This window comes from Camelus dromedarius, chromosome 18 (assembly GCF_036321535.1).
Source record: "Camelus dromedarius isolate mCamDro1 chromosome 18, mCamDro1.pat, whole genome shotgun sequence".
Lineage (NCBI taxonomy): Eukaryota > Metazoa > Chordata > Mammalia > Artiodactyla > Camelidae > Camelus > Camelus dromedarius.
Window position 1 is genome coordinate 25536351 of NC_087453.1, and position 21015 is coordinate 25557365.

Here is a 21015-nt window from a genome sequence, read left to right on the forward strand (position 1 = left end):
CCGCACGTAGGCTAACAGATGGCTTATTCTTATGCTCGCCCTTAAAACGGTCAACTGACCTGACCGACAGGTTGCGACTCACAGTTCCAGGCCTCTTGTTAAAACTGAAGCTATTGATCTTACTGTTTCTACTTTATTCCAGTAATTGAAAGTAATAATCAAGGAGAAGTTCCCAGGACTGTAACCATACTAAGTAGCCTGAATTACCAAGAAGACCCCACCTTGAGTGCTTGTGAGATAAAGAGATCTAACCACTGGCCTGTATAGAATTGGTCACCTGGAGGCATCATGTCACCATTCTAAGTCATCTGATGAGAAAATGATTCTTTTGCTTCTTATCAATGCTTTATTCTTTGAGCTCTGGCTATATAATCACCCCACCTTGGAGATGGGGTCACTGTTTTGAAGACACTAGCCTGCTATGAGTCCCCTTTGCCCAGCAAAGCAATAAAATTGCCTCTTTTCTTCCAAGCTCCAAGACCTTGTCTCTAGGTTATCTGGCTCGTCAGGGACGGGAGCCGATCTTTCGGCAACACAGAGGCTCAGCTCCCCAAGGTGGACAAAGTCTGAGGGTATCGTATATGCTCCAGAGGTCCCCACGGGGTCAGGCTGAGCCTGGGGCCCCAGCTGAAATGTTCGCCTACTTGGCTTCTTCTTCCACTTTCCCCACTCTCTTACTGGTTTCTCCTTAATTAATTAATTATCTAATTCATTAAATAACTTACTGTTTTCTTTTTTTATTGATGTATAGTTGATTTAAAATGTTGGTTAGTTTCAAGTATATAGCAAAGAGATTCAGTTACACATGCGCGCGTGCACACACACACACACTCACACACACACACACACACACACTCACACACACACATATATTCTTTTTCAGATTCTTTTCCATTATAGATTACTACAAAATACTGAATATAGTTCCCTGTGCCATACAGTAGGTCCTTATTGCTTATCTATTTTATATATAGTAGTGTGTATTTTTTAATCCCAAACTCCTACTTTATCCCTCCCCACCATTCCCCTTTGGTAAGCATAAGTTTGTTATCTATGTCTATGACTCTATGTTTTGTAACTAAGTTCATTTGTATCATTTTTTAAGATTCCACATAGAAGTGATATCATATGATATTTGTCTTTCTCTGTCTGGCTTACTTCACTTAGTATGATGATCTCTAGGTCCATTCATGAAGCTGCAAATGGCATTATTTCATTCCTTTTTATGGTTGAATAATATTTTATTGTGTGTGTATGTATATATATATATATACACACATATATATATGGAACATCTTCTTTAAACATTCATCAGTCAATGGAAATTTAGATTGCTTCCATGTCTTGGCTATTGTAAACAGTACTCCTATGAAGACTGGGGTGCATGTATCTTTTAGAATAGAGTTTTCATGTTTGCTGGGTAGATGCCCAGGAGTAGGACTGCTGGATCATATGGTGAGTCTATTTTTAGTGTTTTTAAGGAAGCTCCAAGCTGTTCTCCACAGTGGCTGCACCAACTTACATTCCCACCAGCAGTGTAGGAGGAGGGACTTACTATTTCCCAATCAACCACTTCCACCTGAACTCTGGTCTTAGGGCCAGATTTTGACCTAATTACAATAGTGGGGTAACTCAGAGTTTGAACCCTAGGAGGACATTCTAGTTAACAATCGAGGATCTCAGGAAGGAGGAGAATCAGAGGACCATCAGCTTCAACCAGCTATGGCACCAAAACAGAATTATCATTTAGGAAAGACCCCAAACCTCTCATGGAGGAAGAGGGGTGGATGCTAGGAGCAGGGGAGAGGTCTGCCCCACAGTGTCTCACGTTTGTCTCTTCACTTGGGGATCTCTGAAGTAATTTATACAGGAGGCTCTTTTCAAAAAAAAAAATTATGCAATTTTAAGGGTTACTTTCCCTTTACAGCTATTACACAATATTGGCTACATTCCTCGTGTTGTCCTCACTGATGTACCAGAGGGTACGTGTCTAGTTAGAGTCATTCAGTTTGGGGAGGACCAAACTGCTCTTGATTTTTCAACCTCAAAGACAGCAATGGAATTGGTACCTGGGTATGTTAGTTTCCTATTATTGCTGTAACAAATTGACACAAACTTAGCGGCTTAAAACAACACAAACTAATTTTCTTACAGTTCTGGATGTCAGAAGTCCAAAAAGAGCTTGTGAGGCTAAAATCAAGGCGTTAACAGGGTTGTATTCCTTCTGGAGATTCTAGGAGGAAATTTTTTTGTTGCCTTTTTTCAGTTTTTAGGTGCGTGCTTTCCTTGGCTTGTGGCTCCTTCCCCCATCTTCAAAAACACATCATTCCAACCTCTGCTTTTGTCAACACATCTCCTTTTTTTGACTTTGTCCTTCTTGCCTTCCTAGCTGGGAACCCAAGGTCAGCATTAAATGAGATTCTGGACCACCTCTTTGTCTCAACCTATGGCTCATTTGTGAAACTTCAGTACAAGGAGTCAACAAAGGGACACAAGGACCTTGCGCCTACATGGCCTTCTCTTCCAAGAGCTGACCTCCCTGCTTCTTGGAGGCAAAGCCCCCTGCCTACGTTCCTCTATTCAATGATTACTTATTCTTTCCAAGTTCCAATGAATCTCTCACCTCCTACCAATTTATTATATTTGAAGAAAGTGCCAAATACATTTTTTTTTCACACCAGTTGATCTCTTGGAAAAATTGTCCTGTATCTGGAACTCTTTGAGCATCTGCAAACGAATAAGTGATTCAAGCAACCCCAGGAGGTGATGTGTGGCCTGGCTGGTGTACCTCAGGGGAGAGTCTGACCTGAGGACCGGAAGGCATTTGGTTCCTGGGAGGCACAAAGAATGACCCCTGCTCAGAGTCTGCCAGTAAAGAACTTGCGTGAAGACTGCACATGCTGGCCCTGGACTTGCTTTGTTTGAATGTGAAACAAAGCAAGAGAGAACTTCTGCCCCTTCTCCCGTCACCTGGTTTTCCTGGGGCCAGAGTCACCTCATCACAACCTGCTCTCCCACACAGCTCTAGCCCACATCCAAACAGCTCCATGTACATTCAAGTCAAGCGTGTTCAGACCTCTCCCAGTGGGAGCATTTCTCTCAGGGAGTAAGAACAGCAGGAGCACCAGAGTGGCCCTGATGTAGTTCTGATTTCTCTGCAATCCTGGAGTCTGAGTGATGAAGTCCCTCGGGTGGGATGCACTCTTTGCTTGCCAGAGGGAAGAAAGGTATCTTTTGTGCAGTTTAAGATTCTCCCAAGAGGTTAGGAACCAGCTTAAATGGTCCTTTAAACATTTATAGAGGAGGTTCTCTCCTTTGGACTCAGGGGGTAGTTGCTGAGTGCAGTTCACTGGACCAGAGTGAGACCTTGGGGTAATGTTTTGGCCCCAGCAGGTGTTAGCTTTGCATCCTTAAGCAAGTCATTTCCTCCTTTGGTATTTAGATCTTCTCATCTAAGAAAGGAGTGAGTTGAATTGCATCCCTTAAAAGTCCTTTTCCTCCTTTGGTGTCCTATTGAGACATGGGCCTGCGAGCATATGTGTGTGTGTGTCTTCTTGAGCCCAAAGGGGAGATAATGGTTAAATTAAGGAGATATGATTCAAAGCCAACATTTTCCCCGAGACACAGAACTCACTTGAAGTTTTCTATTCACAAGTCTGGAATTGGCTTTTATCCCTGAAGATCCTGAAGCGACCTTTTGATTTCTTCAATTTGAGAATTAACTTATTTTAGATATCAGATGCTGAAAGAAAAATCTCTAATAGCATCATCACAAAGCCATCTTTTCTCTTATTCTGGCAGAAGATATGGATCTGTTTTGCCAAAGGAGATTAAATTTTCAATCTATAATAGTATGTATAAATGTTTATATATCTCAGCATGTTGCAAGTATCTTAGGCTTATCATTAATCAGTCTTAAGAAAAGGGTAAACAGAAGTGCAATTAATTTATTACCTTAACACCAGTTAGATGAATCAACGGTCTCCACGCAGACAGCGGTTTTCACTAAACAAGATGATTTTAAACCGAAGGGGTAACGTGACCACGGAGCATGGCTCTCTGATTAACATGCATGAGCGCCCTCCTGGGCTGTCAGCTTGAGGGGTGTGACCAAGATGAGACTGGTTGCTGGTGTGAGCTGCCACTGTCCTAAAAATGTCTTTAAGAACTTCCTCCTCTGCTTCAGGGTTGAACTGTTTAGGTGGCTATTACTTCATTTATACCTAAACATACTAACATATAGAAGATTAGTGGGGGAAATGCATGAACAGTGTGGTTAAGATACCATGCGTTAATTATTTCATTTGATAACAACATAACACTTTTATTCACTGGAAAATCACAAATACACACTGATATTTACAAAAGTTTTTCCATTAAATTTAAATGAAGGGAGGATGGTACATTTTAATATAAAAAGGAAAAAGGGGCTGAATTCTTTTGCCAGGCACAATTGGTAACAGTCTACTCTTAAAGAATCACCTTATTAGGAGAAGAGTCAGGACAGGGATATTAAGTAAAAATGGTTATTATATTTGTGAAAATGCAGGTAACCCCAAACATTTACTTGCTTGGCTTTAGAATGCATTATGTAATTTTGTAAAACCATAATTTATAAACAATTTGGCTTGGCCTAATGTTAAGATGAGTTTGCATTTTCTGAGGGTACAGTGATTTTGATGAACGTGAAGCTCCTGGGTGGTGATGGAAGAAAATGTTGATTGAAACTTCACTGTTGGATTAAAAAAAACAACAATTTTAATTAAACACACACACATAAGCAAACAACTAAATAACCCCTTCTCTATAGAAAAGCAGGAATTATCCAAATGTGGGTCAATCCCAAACCAATTACCATTTGTATCATCTCTGCTTCAAAATGAATCAGGAAGAAAGGAGGACAAATATTAACAGTGACTACAGATGTATACACATTTAGGCAGCCCTAGGGTGTGCTGTTTGGTAACATGCAGGGAAGATTGTCAATACTTCTATGACCATGGGGATACTGAAGGTTGGGGAGAAGGGGCGGGTCGCTGAGACTATGAGGTTGAATCTCCCTGATTATAACCCAGGACAAGGATTTCTTTTTTGCCCTCATATAGATGGGCTGCACTTTGAAGAGTTCAGGGGTCACTAGTCCAAAGAATAAGGATGAAAGAGTGGGAGGGTTTCTCTATAATAAGCCACAGAGGATGGAGCCCAAACAAATTGTTTAACATCACTTATTCATTCTTATCACTTGTATAGTTGAAAAGCACTTTCGCAAACTATGACCTCAACAGGATCTCCCAACAGTCGTATAAGATAGATAGAGAAGATTATTTTCATTTCTATTTCATTGAAGCAAAACTGAAATGCAGAGAGAGTAAACATCTAGGTCACATGAGTTAGGACTTGAACCCAGGTCCTTGGATTTCAAGTGGAGCTCATCTTTACAAAAGAGTGTGTGTTCTCAAAAAGTGGTCCAGGCCTTAGCAAAATGGCCATACAGGTTATGTTCATTGCGAGGGGCAAATGCCACACATTTCTCTGTCTCCTTCCTCCCTGACACTAGAGCTCCTGACATCCTTTACATTAAGGTGTGGGGAACTGGATGTGTTCCTCATCTCAGGATTGTCTGTCTTCACCCAAAAGAATGATGGGGTTTCAAACATCAGTGGAAAAGAGATTTTTTGACTCTTCCCTTTGAACTTATACCATTATAGATAATCAATGACCCGGCTATGAGAAAAATTCTTTTCTGGCAGTTACAATCCAGAATGTTCTAGGGAGGTCATGAGAACTGGGTGGGAAAGCTCAGCGTGATGGCATGAACTCTCTTCTCATGAGGCTGTAAACCCCATGCTCTTAACTTATCCATTGTGTCTAAGCGCTGTATTCTGCAGCCTTTTGACTTTTTGCACTGACAGATACAGAAGGAGGGAAGGTGACGAATGAGCCCAGACAACCATCTGTGGTCTGACCACCTAAATATCTGGATGTAGCCTGGTGACTCCACTAGCGTCTGTCATTTCATTTTGCTATTTAAACATTTTTGCACACTGTAGGTAATCAGCAAATATCAGCTCCCATTGCCCCCGTCTAATCTCACTGGTGTGGCTGTGGACACAGTAGGTGTTGAGCAGACATCAGTGAACGTCAGCTGCTGCGGTTTGTGTCTCGCTTTATCGCATGTTAGGACTCCAGAAGCACCCAGCTCCTTGCGGGCAGTGGTGGGTGAACCCAGTCGCCCATTCTCTGTGCAGCCATGAACCTGGTTACTGGCGAGTTGTCCTCCAAGTACTGGCTTTTGGGTTTTCAACTGTGAACCACCCGTGGGTCACTTCAGCCTGATACAGTCCACCTCTTCCGTGGCTGGCAGGCCGCTGGTTTTGAGGTCGAGGTCAGCGCTGGACTTGCTCCCGCGGTGGGAGGGACGCCAGTGGAGCAGCAGCATCTTCTTGAAGTACTTCATGGTGTTGTTCTTGACGGTCACGAAGCACACGGTGTTGATCATGCTGTTGCTCATGGCGATGCACTCGACGACGTAGAAGGCCGTGAGGTAGTGCTTCTCCTTGACGAACACGGTGGGGAAGAAGTCGCGCACGATGGTGAAGCCGTAGAACGGCGCCCAGCACAGCACGTAGGCGGTGAGGATGCACATGAGCACCAGGACCGTCTTCCGGCGGCAGCGCAGGCGCTTCCGGATCTGCTCCGTCTGGAAACCAGGGACGGCCTTGAACCAGAGTTCCCGGGAGATCCTGGCGTAGCACAGGGTCATGGTGACCACGGGGCCCAGGAACTCGATGCCGAAGATGAAGAGGAAGTAGGACTTATAGTAGAGCTGCTGGTCCACTGGCCAGATCTGACCGCAGAAGATCTTTTCCTGGCTTTGGACGATGAAGAGGACGGTTTCTGTTGCGAAGTAGGCTGATGGGATGGCGATGAGGATGGACACCATCCAGACCAAAGCGATTAGGAAGGAGGCAGTTTGATAATTCATCCGTGGTTTCAAGGGGTGAACGATAGCGAGATATCTGGTGGGGGAGGGAAGCCATCAATAACAATGCTGTGTGCTTAGAATCATTACTGGTTTTCAACTAACCCAAACACACACAACGGCAGACAAAATGGCATGGTGAGTCCCCATGAACCTATTTTTCAGTGTCAACATGCTTCATCTTATTTTAGCAACATCACTTGGCGCTTGGAGTAGAGGAGTGGTTTCGTTGGAACAGCACAGGATTTGGGTTAAACAGAATAAATCCTGACTTTACACTTGATTGATTTGGGGGTCTGAAGTGAATCACTCAGTCTCTCTGAGATTTGTTTCCTCAAATGCAGTATGGGATAAAATGACACCTACCTTGCAGGGCTGCTGTGAATATTAAGTTGGATATTTAGTGAAATGCTTGGCATGCAGTAGGTGTTCAATAAATACATGTGGCCTATCATGATTATAAGACCTACTACTGATACCATGTTGGCTTTCACAATCTGCCTAAATTTGCCATTCTGCCTAAACACATAATTCTTTCAAAACTCTTCAATCCAAATATCTCATGATGTAGAGGTGGAAGAAGGGCTGTGGACTGAGGCTTTCTTCCCCACTCAGGTGTCATCCTGCATTACAGAGCAGGGGAGGAGGGGTGGGCTAAGGGTGGAATCTGTGGAATCTAGTGAGATAGAAATGACTTTCCCAAGCTCACTTGGTGTCAGAATGGAATCCAGTCTGGATATAAAGCTTTTACACCCACTCTTGGGGCTGTTACAAGCTCAGACGAGAAGGTGTATAAAGTTGCCTTGACACCATAAAGCAGCACACAGCATAAAACTTTTATCCTGCTCTTTCCAGTGAGCAACACTGCCTGGGAAAGAGGTTGGAGCCCTCTGTGGGGAATCAGCTCATTTGTATGGGTTGAATACCTTCTTTCCAGAGAAACCTAACAACACCTGTTTAAATACTTTAGTGTCCTGAAATCATTTCTGTGCATTTTATGGGGAGAGAGGAGGAGGTGGTGGAGAAAGTGGAGGAGGAGAAGAGGCATGAGGGGTAGGGAAGAAACAGTTCAACCTTGGAAATGAACATGTGCCCCATACCTAGAGACTGAGTCAGATTGTGACCAAAAGCAGGAGGCCATCTGTAGAAATTCTATCCAGTGTGCCCTTCTTTTGTCACTAGACGTTTTGGTCACCTTTTCAAGTTTCTGACTTGACCAAGCAAGCCTTTTGCCATGTTATTTCTGTCTGTCCCTGGCAATACTTCTGTCATAAAATTGTTTTATTTTCTCTTGCCTGTCTCTGGCCCACTGGCAGCTCTAGCCCACAGAATTCAATTAGGAAACCCCCGTGGCAGCATGGCTCCCTGCAGTTTGCAGCTTTCTGAAGACCCGAGACAAGTTGGATCCCACCCCAACCACTGGCTGCACCCTAGCTGGATATACTAATCTGCAGTGGTTGCTGGAGTTCTTCACTCATCCATGGGACCCAGCTTTTCCAAGTTAACCTGCATGACTTGCACAAGGCTCAAAGGGCTAGATACTAGGACAAATGGGCTATTCCATCCTCAACTGGGGCAGGAACATCTCACTATCACTGTCTCTCTGTGGCGGCTGAGTGTATCAGCTTAGTGTTGCTGCTGTAACAAATTACTACAAACTCAGTGGCTTAAACAACACAAATTTATTACCTTACAGCTTTGGAGATCAATGATACTTTGTATCATTTTCCCTGGGAAATTCTGTGCAGTTGGTTAATAGGTAAGTTTCATAAACATTGGATTCAGGGCTTGAGAACCTCAGAGCTGTGATAACAAAATTGTTTTTCCTGTAGGAATTAGGTTATAAGAAGGAAGATGCCTCCAATACCTGAATGTGTATTATATTATCATAAATGGAGAATAATCAACTGGTTGATTAAAAAGGACAAAAAACCTAAGTAGCACTGAAAATGAGGGAAAAACTGGAGTTGAAAGAAGATAAAAAGGAAAAAAGATGATTAAAAAACACATCATCAAAAAGACTTTCAGCACAACTCACAATGGTGGACCAAAAAGATATGACTCCAATTGCCCTTCAACAGAGCCAGTGGTGAGTCCAATGTTGACCTACTGTTTACATAAATAAAACATGTGTCAGATTTGTCCAAAGCTGCTATTAGAAATTTTACTCTAGGACTTCTAGAGCATCTCATGAAAATATATGCAAATACATTTAAAAAGAAAGGTAAGCATGTCCTTCCCTTTTTTTCTCACAACCAAACCCAGTAATCTCATTTTAAAATCAGCTCTGCAGCAAAGTCACCAGAAACAAGAGTACATACTGTATGATTCCATTTTTATGAAATTAAAGAAAAGGCAAAACTAAACTATGATGATCAGATCATATCAGATCAATGGTTACTTGGGGTGGAAGATTGACTGGTGAGGCGCACAGGAAGCTTTCCGGGGGATGGGAAAGTTCTATATCTTGATCTGGGTAGTGGTTACAGGAAAGAGTTCCCACATGCTGTCATGACTGGAAGCTACCCTGGTTAATCTGATTAGTGTGGCTTCTAAGTAGGAACCTGCCTGAACTTGCTGCTTTTGCTTTGTGTGTTTGGTGCCACTTACAGTGATAGGACAAGCCTGTATTCGAGGCAGGTGTGGTATATGGGGCATGGCCTAGAGCTGGGGGGCTCAGGATCCTCACTCTAGCCCACATTTGGGAGAACATGAGCAAGAACTGGAGAAACCAGGTCTCCTCTTGCTCTGATAGATCAGTGAACATTTGAATCTGGAGTAATACCAGCTGTTAGAGTTGAAGTGAGGAAAGGGGCAGCCTGGCCCAGCCTCCGTCTTTACCCCGCCCAACATCCTCACCTGTCGATAGCGATGGCCAGCAGGGCATTGGTGGAGACGTAGAGCGAGACGGTACGCAGGTAGTTGACAGAGGCACAGAGCACGTGGCCATGCTCCCAGGAGAGCTGGCGCACCACGTAGTAGTCCATCTCGAAGGGACAACAGACAATGGCCACCAGGAAGTCGGAGATGGCCAGGTTGGCAATGAGCAGGTTGGTGAGGTTACGCAGCTTCTTATAGCGGGCGAGAGCAGCGATAAAGACAAAGTTGCCAATGCCACAAATCAGCATGATGCCCACCAGTGCCACCCCGATAATGATCTTGGCTGCAAAGAAGGTCTGAGTCTTGGTCATATCTTCATCCTCATCCAGAGGGAGATCGTAATCACCATAACTGAAGTTGAAGGGGAGGGAGGAAGCATGGTCTTGGGGTGGATTGAAGTTTCTTGCCAAACTAGCGTTTCCATTCTGGGCTGCCATGTTGGAGCTTGTTGGTGAGTGGTGTGCAGGAATCTCCGGGGTCTGAGCACTGTGAGCTGGACATCCAGACCTTCTTTTCTCATGAAGTCAGAGATCCTAGCCACGTGCTCACATCCTTGAGGAGTCAATGTGCCATCCTGGATCCTGGAAGGAGACACGACCAGAGGACAAAATGCAGAACACCTGGTAGCACCCTCCCAGAGCCCCCCAGGTGTAGGCCAACCAGCCCCAGTGCCCACCCACAGGTAGAGCTACCTGGGGCGCAGGGCAGCGGGCACATGAGATCTAGAAATCGGGGAACTGTCACCTGGCAATTCAGCTGTCAGGAGGGACTGGGCACAGGTTGGATTGGACTCTCCAGAGACACCCAAGAAGAATGTGTATCTTTGCACATTTCCCAGGGGCCAGGGTCAGTCTGACTGCCCAGTGACCCTCCCCCTCCCCACATCAAGCCCCACAGGGTCTTCTGGAAGTTTTCCCAGGCTGCTTCAGGCAGCTGGCCCCAGCATCTATGGCAGTCACAGTGTTGTGCCATCTGTTGGCCAGGGACAATAAAGAGAGAGGACTGGGATACAGCAGGGTGTTTCCTCCAAAGCAGCCAGTTCTGGCCTCAGTTCTGGCCAATCCAAAGTCACCATTTTAATATGGACAGGCTGAGTCAACTTGGGCCAGTGATGTATGCTCTCAGAATCCCAGTTTTCTGGTAAATCAAATTCCTGTTGCCTAGCCCAGGGCCTGGCACAGAGTAGGGGCTGGACAGGGGTCTGTTGAATCAATGAATGAGGATCCTGACCAGGATTCTGCAGGTGGAGGGAATTCTCCTGCTCCCGCTGCGTTTTAAGAACCAGCTTTAGAAAAAAGTCCTCCATCTGTTTCCCCTTCTGCCTCCCTTATCCCCTTCACCAGGCCCCTCACTTCCCTTCCAGAATCAGCCTTAACTGGAAGGCACCATATCTTGTCACCAAAGTCTGGGACCTCTGAAAGTGGTGGCTCCTCCAAGACCTTGCTTAACTGAAAACAGCCATCCAAGGGGGTGGAGGAGTGTCAGTGAGGACCCAGGAGGGCCTGAGAGCTGAACTGTCCCTTACGGGACATATTCCATATTCTCCGCACCTCCAGATGCCCACGGAGAAGAAATAGTCTCTGAAGTACTGAGCCGTTAGGAGACAGAGCACCGTTGGGTTCAAGGTGTCTAAGGGACTGGAAAAAGAACCCGGGCCTCAGCAGCTTGCAGAATGGAGGCCGCAGCCGTCCAGCCATGAACCCCCTCCCCACACCCTACCTCTTGGCACACTAGGAAAGGACTCCAAGTGCAGGGGCCGTGGGATGCTGGTAGCAAGAAGCGGACCAAACTGGACAGTAGGTTTGGCCCGACCCTGTTAGAAGAGGGAGACAACAAAGGACAGGGAATGCCTCCGGAAGGGACTGCAGTCGCAGGGTGACGGGGACACTCCAACCTGCGGCGCGCCCGCCTGCCGTGTACCCCAGGGGAGGCTCAAGACCGCAGCTGGAGGTGTCTTCTTTCCAGGACACGCAGTCCTCGCAGACATCACGCAGCCCAAGTCCGAGAAGCGGGAGTCGCGCCCTCCCGGCCTCTACGCTCCGCTGCTCCTCAGTCCCCGGACCGAGAGGACGGGGCGTGCGCCCGGGCTGGGGCAGGTCCGCGCCCCAGCTTCGCCCCGACCAACCCGCTCCAGGAGCCCCACCCATCCTCTCCCTTATTAACCGCCGGGCGCGGCCGTGTGGCTCCAAAGGTGCTGCCCTTGCAGGGGCGGGAATCTAGGCAGCAATTTAGGATCGAGGAGCAAAGCGTGAGGGGCCTCCGGCCGGGAAGAAAACTGAGGTCGAGGGAGAAGAGGGTGAGCAGGAATTTTCCCGGGGACACTTCCCCTTTTCTGCTCACCTTTCCCGAAGGTGCCCCCGTCCACGCCCTCCTCATCAGTTTGGCGCCCGCGCGTGCGCCCAGACACCCGCTGGCTCCCTCCGCTCGCGGCTACACTGCCCATCCAGCCTACCCGCCCCTGCCCCGTAATCTCCCGGCACCCCGCCACCCCACCCCCTACTTCGAGCCAGCCCGGGCGCATCCCGAGAGTGGCAGCAGGCCAAGCAGCCCGAATGTCCCCGAGGAAGAGGTGGGCGTCGGAGCCCTCAGCCGGGACGACGCCCCCACCCCACCGATGGAGCCCCCTGCCGGCGCCGAGCTCCGCACGTACCGGCTTCAGCGCTTCCTCCCCGGCGCACTCCGCGGCCCCGGCGACCCGAGTCGGGGGTCGCGGGCCGAGCCGCTCGCTTCCCGCCTCGGGAACCCGTACTGGCGCTGCGCAGGAGGTGTCCCTCTTTCTTCCTCGTCCCCGCGCGCCTCCCTGGCTCGTCGCGGTCTCCGGGTTCCCGCTAGAGTTGGCGCTCCGCCCCCGCAGCTCTTCCTGGCGTCCGGGACCCCGCCGGGCGCGCCAGCCCGGCGCTGGGCTCCGCCCCGGGGCCCCCCGCCTGCCTCTGCTCGGAGGCGGAGGGTGGGCGCTGCCTCCTGCACCTGGTGCTCCCAGGACGCGAGGCGCACGGAGCCCAAGCCTCATTGGCTCGGATCCCCAGGCTGCGGAGTCGGCCCCTCGAAAGGCTTTCTGAGCCCTCGTACCCCGGTGTGAATGGGACCACATAACCGAGTTTGGTTGATGTGAGTCGGATGAACCTGCAAGGCCCTCTGCACCCGCTGTGTGGCTCTCCACAGGGGTCACCAGTGAGGGAGCCGAACATCCTGTCTTCCGGGGAGCCCAGTGACAACGTCTACTCCTGCTACACGGGGACTCCTTCAGGAATGCCCAGGGTGCATTCCACCGTTCCGGGAGCTGGCGCTGGGGATACTCTGAAGAGTGCAGAGCGGGTCTTTGGGATTAGGGGAGGGGGAAGAAGACCCTCCGGGAGGAAGCTGGGGACCGGAGCTCCCTGCTCAAAGCTCCAACCCTGAAGACCTCAGACTTCACTAACACCTGCGATGCCCACCACTGCCAGAGTCCTTGGTCATCCAAAGACCATCTCAGCTGGGCCTCCTGCTGTCTGTAGGGAGACTCCGGAGCCCTCCCCTTTGCTTACAACAGACTCTAATTTTAGGCAATCTTAGGTTTCCTTATACATTGAACGAGGGGACTATCTGGCTTTACAGGATTGGAACTGGAAGTCTATAGGCGTCCCCTGCTTTTAAATTCCAGCCAATTATTGACAGCTTGGAATATGGACTCTACTTGTCAGAGCTTCCCATCTTTATGGGGAGTCTGGAATTTCAGAACTTTATAAATACTCTGTTGGGTTAGTTAAAACAAAACCAACCCCCTGTGTTGGCCAATGAGAGCATACCTTAGAATAAATATCGTCCACTGGGATGCCAACTTAAAATTCCTGAATAGATGATCAAAAAGCTCTTTGGGTGGTGACATTCTGTGATTCTGCCTTCCACCTAACCCTACCCTCATTCTCCTCTTTAAATTATTTTACTTCCACCCCTCCCAACCTATTTATTGGATATAATTGACATAAACAGTTTTGTAAGTTTAAGATATACAAAGTGATGATTTAATATATGTATATATTGTGAAATGATTACCACAGTAAGGTTAGTTGACACATCCATCACCTTACATAATTACAATTTTTTTTGATGGTGAGAATATTTAAGATTTACTCTCTTGACAACTTTCAAGTATGTAATACAGTATTGTTCACCATACTGTACATTAGATCTACAGAACATATTCATCTTATGACTGCAAGTTTGTACCCTTTAACACATGTCCCCATTACCCCTACCCTCCAGCACCTGGCAAGCACCATTCGATGATATTTCATTTTATATATATCATTTGTTTTGTCTTGTTTTTCTGTTGAGTTTTATGAATTCCTAATATATTTTGGATATTAACCCCTTATTTGATGAGATCGGGCACGTTTAGGGTGGTATGGCCATAGACAACCCCTTATTTGATAGATGGTTTGCAGATATTTTCTCCTATCATAGGTTGCCTCTTCATTCTGTTGATTGTTTCTATTGCTGTGCAGAAGTTTTTAGTTTGATGTAGTCCCACTTGTTTATTTTTGCTTTTATTGCCTGTGCTTTTGATGTCATATCCAAAAAATGGTCACTGAGACCAATGTCATGGAGCTTTTCCCTATGTTTTCTTCTAGGAATTTTACAGTTTCAGGTCTTACATCTAAGTCTTTAATCCATTTCAAGTTAATTTTTGTATAAGATAAGAATCCAATTTCATTCTTTTGCAAGTGACTATCCAGTTTCCCCAACACCATTTATTGAAATGAGTATCATTTCCCCATTGAGTATTCTTGGCTCTTTTGTCAAATATTAGTTAACTGTAAGTGCATAGGCTTCTTTATGGTCTCTGCATTCTGTTTCATTAGTCTATGTGTCTGTTTTAATGACAATAACATACTGTTTTGATTATTATAGCTTTGTAATATAGTTTGAAAATTAGGAAGTGTGATGCCTCCAGCTTTCTTCTCCTTTCTCAGAATTTCTTTGACTATTTCAAGTCTTTTGTGGTTTCATATGAATTTTAGGGTTTAAAAAAGTTCTTCTTTAAAGTGGTAGAATTCATCAGTGAAAGCCTCTGGTTCTGGGCTTTTCTTTGATGGGAGGCTTTTGATTATTGTTTCAACCTTAGTCATTATTGATCTGTTAATACTGTCTATTTCTTTATGATTCAGTCTTGGTAGGTTGTGTGTATACTTCTAGGAATTTTTCTATTTCTTCTGGGTTATCCAATTTATTGTCATAGTACCCTAATGATTCTTTGTATTTCTGTGGTACCAGTTGTAATGTCTCCTCTTTTGTTTACACTTTTGTTTTTTGTGTCCTCTCTTTTCCCTCCTTGATTAGTCTAGACAGAAACAGACTTATAGACAGAAAACAACTTATGGTTACCAAAGGGGAAAGGGAGATGGGGAGGGATAAATTAGGAGTATGGGATCACCAGATACAAACTACTATACATAAATAGATAAGCAACCAGGATTTACTGTATAACACAGGGAATTACTTTCAATATCTTGCAATAACCTATAATGGAAAATAATCTGAAAATATATATAACCAAATCACTTTGCTGTACACCTGAAACTAACACAATATTGTGAATCAACCATACTTCAGTTAAAAAACTTTCCCTTTTTGCCTTAACTTACCCAAAGTTGGATTCTATTGCTTGCTATGAAGAACTACTAACAGATTCAGGTATTTTCATGCAAGAAAGAATAGGTTCAGAGAGGTTAAATTCCAAAAGTCACACAGCTGGTAGGTGGCAGAGTTGAGATTCAAATGAGGCTCCAAAACCAGACTGTTTCCTTTGTGCTAACATGAGAATGTTTCCATAGTGCAAGGGAAAGGAGGCTAGGATTAGGATTTATTGCACATGCTTTTGCTCTAGTGAACTCTGCTTGCCACAAAAGGAGTATGGAAGCAAGAACTGGACAAAACAGACAAGAATGAACAAGATCTCCAAGACCCGTGCTTGACTCTGGGGGCTCTGAGTGTTCCAGCCCAGTCTGGCCACAATGGTGGTTCTCTAAGTAGAGTGTGTATCCAGACTGTTTTCAGAATACACACACCTGGGCCTCATGCTGGTAGATTCTTTTTCTATCTTTCAATAAGATTTTCCTGGCTTCTTCACGTGTTCATTCTTCACCAGAGTTCCCCACCAAAAGCAATAAGGGAGGTAAGAAAATACTCTGATGGAAGTCATTGAATATAAGAGGTGGACCTTAATGTACTCTGCTGCAAAACAGCAGAGCTTCTTCCTAGCAGAGCAGCATTTTGTTTTCTTAGTTCAAATCTCCCCTATCAGCCAAGAGTGTGTGACTACTTTCCTTTCTTTTTTTAAATTAAAAAATTCAAATTTGGGCTTTTCCTCTAAATTTAATTCAGTTTAGATATTTTTTGATCCTTTATTAGTTGAAAATGCCACTTAAAAATGCACAGGTGCCAGGAAGAGAAAATTAAAATCAGTGAGTGACAAATTTAACATGTTTTTTAAAGTACCGGCTCTTTGTAGCACACTTTACTAGTTGGTGTAAGGCTTTGGAAGGTGCACCGTGGGACAAGGATGGAAAAATGAGAGATATCAGTTTATCCAAAGGTACAGCTTGTTCAGGGGAACGGAAGTAGATTTTGAGAAGCCATATGATAAATTAGTAATAAATAAATGACTTGAATCATGCACACATGTCTCTTTTTAAAAGTTGGCAAGTGACATTTAAGTCTGGAAATCTTTCACAAGGGTGGGAGCTGTGGGGTACTGGAGTGGTTTGCAGCCTCAGGAGTCCATTCAGGCCAGGTGGTGGCACATTTTGGGCATTTGTATCCCTTTAGGCATCAGTTGGGAATAAAGAAGCCAAATTTTACTTCTCCCATCACAAACATCCTCATTAGAAGAGACAGAAGATGCCCCTTAAAAAAGACGTCCGAGGCTCAGAACATTGGCGCTCTTGCCTTTGACTTTGAGGGAAAGATGGGTGAGAGTTGTGGGGGGAAGGACTATGCTAGCAGGAATTGCACACCTGTTTCTAGCCCCATAATAGGATACCTGCACTCTCTTCTCCACACAACACTGTCCCTCCCCACTAGGGATCCTTTATGAGGAATGATGAGGATTAGGATGTGGACAGGACCGGCAGAAACCACTGGGCTTCCATGTGGAAAAAATTGGGGTTGTGGCTGAAGGAGGCCCCATGCAGACATGCCATCTTTATTTGCTGCCAGCCTCCCCCCAGCCTCCCAACTGAGAGACCCCGATTGGAGATGAGGTTGGAGTGAAAGAAAGAGAGGAAAAGGCAGACAAGAGACAGCTGAGATGTGGTATTATAAATGTTCGTTGTTTGTACTCATCTTGGAAGCTCAGAAGTGGAGGAGTGAGCACACCATTGACATCGTCTGTATCTAAAGGCCCAGCAGGTGCCATGCTCTTTCTTCTAATTCCATTTCCCCCGGTTCCCATTTTGTTTTTAATGCCAAAGGCCATCGCTGATAGTCATTATTTCTCCACAGTGTGTCTATTCTCATAAAATTCCCTTTGCTTTGTAATCTGCAAAGCTGGAGTTCAGGCTGTAACTTTCCTGTTATTTAAGGCCAACAAATTCAATCTGCATCACTGGATATTGAATTGCAGGGAGTTCAGAAGGGAACACCTCCCATTTACTTCCGTGCTCCTTCCAAAGCTGATTAACAGCCTGACATTTCTGAGGCCCATCTGTGGGCGCCAGCTTCTCAGAGCCAGAGGCTGGATTCTGCCTTACATCTTGAATTAGTGATTGCTGCTATTTTTCTAGAAGTAGAAAGTGTTCTTCATGGGACAACTATTATTTTTCACTTTTTCTTTTGCAGATATCTCTTGCCATTCTAGGGGGCAGAGGCCTTTCTGCAATCGGACTGGCTCAGACAAAAGTCCAGCAACTCCCAGAACTAGTAAACGATAGTCTATCATATATATATGTATGTATTTTATTGCAGTGAAAAACATATAACACTACATCTACCCTCTTAACCATTTTTAAGTGTACCAGTTCAGTAATGTTAAATGTTTTTACCTTGTTGTGCTATAGATCTCTAGCACTTTTCCATCTTGCAAAACTGAAACTCTAAACCCATTAAACTCTAATTCCCTCATCCCCTTCTCCCCGGCCCTTGGCAACCACCTTTCTACTTTCATCAGTAGAGAAACATTAGGGGAAGTTATACTGAGCACAGGACTCCGATAATCCATCTCAAAGGCACCTGGGGAGTAGCTTTTCACAAGGTCTTGGCCTGAATCAAGCATCACTGGTGGCAACCAGCAGAAATGCACTTGAACCAGCCCATGTTAAGGAGGGGAATCTAGTGACAGAGTCAGGCATATCCCATGGAACCCAAGTCAGAACTGTTGGGGGCCAGAATCACAGCTGGAGATCATCATGCAGCTTGTATCTCCTCGTTCTGGGGGTCTGGCTAGCTTTCTGCATCCTCTTTTCTCTGTGTGCTTGCTCTGTTCTTCTCTCTCCCTGTCCCAGACCCAGTCCTATCTGACTTCTCAGTTTTCAAGCCCAGGAATCCTATGAGCATGGTAGAGAGAGAGAATTTAACTCACACAGCCCCGATCAGGCATTTTCCCAGGTGGCCACCTGTCCACAGGGTGTATTTGCATAATTTGGAAAAGGTACCTTTCCTCCAGTCGGATGCAGCCCTGAGCCGGGGCACACACTCAGGCTTCACTTGAGCCCACACACTCCTTTCCTTGTGCAGAGCATGACCCAGATAATGGTACACGGCAGCCCTTGTCCACCTCTGGTCCAGTCAGCTGTGGCTGGGTTGGGGGCCGGCAGCACTGTGTGGTCTCTCCCCAGCAAGTGGGTGGGGAGACAGCATCCTCCTCTCTACCCTCCACCTCGAGAGCAAAACCAGCTCCAGAACTTTCCACCCTACTTTCAGGCAGATTATGTTACAGCAGAGTTGGAGGTGCTTTGTGCTGGCATGTTCCACAAAGAAACCGTAACCTTTGTTCATATGTATGGACAGCATGATTAAATTGAAGTTGATATGTGTGTTACTCTGTAGAGCTAAGAAGAAAAAAAAAAAAGAGATCAACTGGGTTCAATTTCTACCATCAAACAACTGGATGAAATACAAGATAGTTTTTGAGGAGCAAACGGTTTATTAAAGACAGGAATGGAAGTTCTCCTTAGGGAGTTTTCATTCTAGAGACTAGAAGCATCCGGGATAGGATGGGACTGTGTCTGCTGGGAGAGGGAGTGGGGGGAGGCAGGGTCTAGGGAGTTCTCCTGGTTTTACTGAAAACCAAGATACCTGGCTCGGAGCAAGCAATCGGATCCTTCCCTTTTGAACTCTGTTTGAACCCACTCCTATAAGCTGGCTTACAGTTTTCTGAAATCTGTTTGTAATTGTCAAATTTGTTCCCATATTAGACATAAAAACCCACTTGTATTTTGGTAAAGCCCTTGGCTTTCTGCATGTGCTTTGCCTCCCCACTGTCCTCCCTCTCCTTTGTTTGACAAGACTCGGGCTATGTCCAGAGTCGCCGGGTTCCCCTTGCCTCCCTGCAGAGCAGGCTCTCCTGGAGGGCTGTAAGTCACCCAGACCTCACTTCTCAGCCCTTCTAGTGACATGGAATTTCTCAATTTTCTTTGATCCCAGTGATATTCCTCCCCCAGCTCCTCACCATCCCTTTAGACCCAGCATAGCTGGGCACATCCTTCAAAGTGTCATTCTATTAGCCTTTGTGAAATGACAAGGCATTTTCTCCTCTTGTAGTTGGAGGTCAACATAGTTACAGTTGACCTTAGAATATTCTTTGAGACATTGGGATTGTTCATAGGTTCTTTGTTTCAGATTTTATTGTCTATTTCCTGCCACAAAACAACCCCAACTTCATTCGATTCAAGATGTTCAGTACCATCTCTGGGCCGGATGAGGCGATCACGGCAAGCGGTGCTGATGGCTACGTGTGTGATTTGGGCGTACTTGGTTGAATTAGCTCTGTCCGAGGCAGGGAGTTCGTGTAGCCTCTGAATCTCTTCTAACTCGTCATCCTGGTGTGTCATCTTCTTGTTCAGAGAATACTGAGTTAAACAGCATGTTTTATGTTGTAGGTGTGATGTGACTTAGGCAGCTAACTGTTCATTGGTGCCTTGGAAGATTTTAAAAGTCTAGGGAGAAAAACAGTTTGGCCCATTTTAGAGATCTTTGGCTTAAAAAGCTGCAGAGGATTTGTAGGAGCCAGGTTGTAAAATGTAGACAAAATCCCTGAGCAACAAAAGACCCTTATGTGAAAGTCACATTGTAGGAACAATGACTTTCCGTGCACATGGTTTAGGAGTCCTGGGGTTGTCATAAAACTGTTAGGACATGGGGGCCAAGGAACTCAGAATAGCAAGCCAAGAATAATCTTCAAAAAAGATTTAAAAGTGTTTTCTGCCAGGCAGACAGTGACAGAATAGGGAATCCTCATGGTGAAGGGGGCTATTGAGAAAATTATTGCATTATTTAATCCTCAGATGAAGTAGCTGAATGCCTTCTGGGGTGTTTTGGTTAAGTTTCTAGTGTTCAGGAAGCACTCTGGAATCAAAACCAATTTAATTTAATTAAGCATTATTGGATAATTGTGAAGTTTGGTTGTCAGATCATTTACTTTACCTAAAATATGAAATTGTTCTAGGTAGAAACTGGAAAGGAGTGAATATGTCTTCTGATGCTTTTGTAAAAGATGGTAGTAGAACATGTATTAGTGAGTGAATCACATGCTGTATTTTTGCTTCTCAATTACTCAGCCTGCCGAATGACTTACATCTGTTGATACATTTATATACAGGCACATTTGGTGCGTCTGGTTCTCAGGAATAACCCAAGGAGCTGTGAGAAAAATACTGATACCTGGGGACTACTCCCAGGGATTCTGACTTAATTGGTCTGGAGTGGGGCCTGAGTATTGGGATTTTTAAAAGCTTCTCCAGATGACTTTAATGTGCAGGAAAGTCTGAGCATTCCTCTATGGGATTTGCATATTACTTTAAACACTATTCGACAAAGTTATGGTTTGAGGTTGAATTGACAGGCCTTCATTGAGGTTTGGTGTCTCTGTTAACAACCCAACTAAAGAACATTTAGAATCTTCCAATGTGTTCTTTAACTGCACATGTCTATCTTATACTAAAATAAGCATGTATGTA

At 45.4% G+C, this 21015-nt stretch overlaps 1 protein-coding gene across 1 annotated transcript; it reads right to left on the reverse strand.

Moving 5' to 3' along the window:
- Positions 1-4012: 4012 nt before the first annotated feature.
- On the reverse strand, positions 4013-12912 carry PROKR2 (prokineticin receptor 2). Its single transcript, XM_031434219.2, has 3 exons — positions 12513-12912; positions 9842-10443; positions 4013-7019 (listed from the first exon to the last, which is right to left on the reverse strand). The coding sequence occupies exons 2-3, from the start codon at positions 10297-10299 to the stop codon at positions 6323-6325; spliced, it is 1155 nt and encodes a 384-aa protein (XP_031290079.1). The 5' UTR covers positions 10300-10443; positions 12513-12912; the 3' UTR covers positions 4013-6322.
- Positions 12913-21015: the final 8103 nt, after the last annotated feature.